Below are 2855 nucleotides of genomic sequence, written 5' to 3' on the forward strand. Positions count from 1 at the left end.
GTCACTGAGCAAAAACGGCTGCGGGAAAGGGTGGGGGGACATTTCAAGAGTGGCTGTCGGCCTGAAGACTCTACCCTTCGGGATATCATGTCGTGCCCAACGCTACAGGAGGCGATTAACAGAAAAAGTTTCTGGCATTGAGCATGACCGTTGTTAGCCCGTACTTCCTTGTCTTGGTTCAACCCGTATATATTTGCAGGAGGTCGATAGCAGGAGGCTTATGGGCCTTGCGAAGCAGCTAGCGTTTATAAGTAAGGAGCCGCCGTAGTTTTAGATATATCGGACTGGTCTAGTCAGCAGCTCCTCTAGCCCGACTCCCCTCCTGCTTTATGGGGATGTTGAGGATCTAACGTTTCAGCTTTCCGGGGAAAGCTGTTGTTTTCCATCTGTCCGGAGACGCCGCAGAACAGGTCGAGACACCTAGTCAAAAGGAGACCACATCCACACAGGCGTATACACAGAAAAATGACGGTACTTCTGCTTCCAGCCTTGACCTCTCTGCCGCCGACTCCAGCAATGCGTCTGCGTCTTCCCTCGCCCAGCTGTGTATATTGTCCGCCGCTGGCCATATCAAGAGCTCGCTGTCCTAGCGGCAATGGGGTAGTTCCCCGAGATTTCGTCATCCTCCCCGCGGCACGATGGCGATAGGCGAACTGTGCGCAACCAAGTAGTTAACCCGTAGGTCACTCCACGGGCCAGATAGGTCAAGGAGCTCTGCCAGTCCAGGCCGGAAGTCGACAAGTCTGGGAGTCCTTATGGCCCTCCTATTAAGCAGTTCACGGGGAGTACGGAGCAATAGAGCCGTCGTCCTCCTCCCATCTCTCCCATCTTCCTTAGAGCCGCAGCGAGTCTCGAAATCCGGGGAAGACGCCCGAGAAAAGCTAAAGGTACCCGGCGAAACCGCCTTCTAGAAAAGCCAACTCAACCCAATCAGACGCCGTGGCAAGGCTTGTTTTTGCCTGAGTTCTCGTTCCTGTTCCTCGCCGGCCATCGAGATCTAACCACTAGTTATGGGCGAGAAGTGGTAGAGGGTTGGCCCTAGTTTGGCGTAAGAAACTGAGCACCCACGGCAACCGTCACGCCTAACCGATATTTTCTTCCTATCTCTGTCGCTCCACATACTCCGGAAATGCTCCGGGAAAGTTCCCTCTTTGCCGTCTCTCCTCTTCCATTTCGCCGTGGGCGCTGGTTCGCCCCAGTTGAATGCGGGTTGGGAGGCGTAGAAGGTAACTATCTTGGGGACTATATATTCTGCGCTGGACGGACGAGGGGGATCTTCTTCTTCTTCCTCTTCTTCTTCTCTATTAAAGGTCGGCCTGCGGCGAGAGAGGTAGACCAAGAAGCCAACGTCTCTTGATACCTTTCCTTCTCGTATCGCAGCAGCTATCCCTGTCTGATCCTGTCGGTTAGCCGGAAGCTCGGTAAAGGCGCACACAGGAAGAGGGAGCAGCAGCAGAGAGAGAGAGAGAGGGAGGGAGAGACTGATACAGAAAACGAAATCGTTGAGCTCGAGGGGAAGCCAGGGCCGGAGCAGGTCGATGTCATCGATGAGAAGCGCGAGCGAGCGCTGATATCGAAGATTGACAAGCACATCGTCCCGTTTCTCGTTGGCCTGTATCTGTTCAGCTTCCTCGATCGAGGTTGGTCCTTGTCCTTGTCCTGGTCGCGGCTAACTAGTTAGCTATAAGAAACCACAGCTAACAAGGTGACGTCTTAGTGAACATCGGGAATGCCAGGCTGTACGGCCTCGAAGAGGACCTGGGCCTGACAGGAAACCAGTACCAGATTGCGGTATCCATCCTGTTCATCCCATACTGTGTGAGTAGCACCTTTCGTGACAAGCTAGATGATGAGGTAGTGGTAGCAGGTGCTAACACGCAAGAACAGCTCCTCGAAGTCCCGTCGAACCTCGTTATCCGGAAATTCACTGCCTCCCGCTACATCTCGGTCATAACGACGGTATGGGGTCTCGTGGCGACGCTGTCCGGCATCACGCAGAACTTCGCCGGCCTGGTTGTCTGCCGGTTCATCCTGGGAGCCGTTGAGGCCGGCCTGTTCCCGGGTCTGATCGCCTACATGACGCTCTTCTACGGCAAGAAGGAGATCGCCCTGCGAGTAGGATACCTGTTCAGCGCCGCTGCCCTGGCCGGTGCGTGCGGCGGTCTTCTAGCCTACGCCATCGGGTTTCTGGACGGCACCGCTGGCCTCAAGGGATGGCGGTGGATCATGATTCTCGAAGGCATCCCATCATTCCTCATTGGCATTGCTACTTGGTTTGGGCTCGCAGACGACCCAGAAACGGCCTACTACCTGACCGAAGAGGATAAGGAGCTTGGAAAGGCCCGGCGAAGACGTGAGATCGGCCAGACAGACTCCGCGCAACTGTTCCATATTGCCGATGCAAAGGAGGGCGCAAAGGACTGGACCATCTACCTCTTCTGCCTTGGGCAATTTGGCACCGACGCTGTGCTGTACGGATACAGCACCTTCTTGCCCACCATCATCGCCGCCTTCGGAGACTGGACGGGCCCGCAGGTGCAGGCATTGACTATCCCATGTTACGCGCTGGGCGCAATCACATACCTCATCGTGGCCTGGTTCAGTGATCGATGGCAGAAGAGAGCCGTCTTCACAATAGCCTTCACCTGCGTTACCATCATAGGGTACGGCTTGCTGATCTCCGACAGCTCCTCAGGCGTACACTACTTTGGCTGCTTCCTCGTCGCCTGCGGAGTCTATGTTGCCGTCGGACTGCCTACCGCCTGGCTGCCAACAACCTGCCGCGATTCGGCAGCGTGGCTTCGCTACCGGCCTTCAACTCACCTAGGAAACACTCAGGCATCGTCACCCGTCTA

General features: G+C 55.7%; 2 protein-coding genes across 2 annotated transcripts; both read left to right on the forward strand.

Annotated features, from left to right (window-relative positions):
* Positions 1–143: 143 nt before the first annotated feature.
* Positions 144–771, forward strand: MGYG_00099 (hypothetical protein; the record flags this gene model as incomplete). Its single annotated transcript, XM_003175960.1, has 3 exons — positions 144–160; positions 359–546; positions 683–771. 3 exons carry the CDS (start codon positions 144–146, stop codon positions 769–771), a joined length of 294 nt encoding a protein of 97 aa, XP_003176008.1.
* Positions 772–1203: 432 nt separating this feature from the next.
* On the forward strand, positions 1204–2827 carry MGYG_00100 (high-affinity nicotinic acid transporter; the record flags this gene model as incomplete). Its single annotated transcript, XM_003175961.1, has 5 exons — positions 1204–1226; positions 1411–1640; positions 1718–1818; positions 1888–2625; positions 2696–2827. 5 exons carry the CDS (start codon positions 1204–1206, stop codon positions 2825–2827), a joined length of 1224 nt encoding a protein of 407 aa, XP_003176009.1.
* Positions 2828–2855: the final 28 nt, after the last annotated feature.

This window comes from Nannizzia gypsea, genomic scaffold (assembly GCF_000150975.2).
Source record: "Nannizzia gypsea CBS 118893 supercont1.1 genomic scaffold, whole genome shotgun sequence".
Classification (NCBI taxonomy): domain Eukaryota; kingdom Fungi; phylum Ascomycota; class Eurotiomycetes; order Onygenales; family Arthrodermataceae; genus Nannizzia; species Nannizzia gypsea.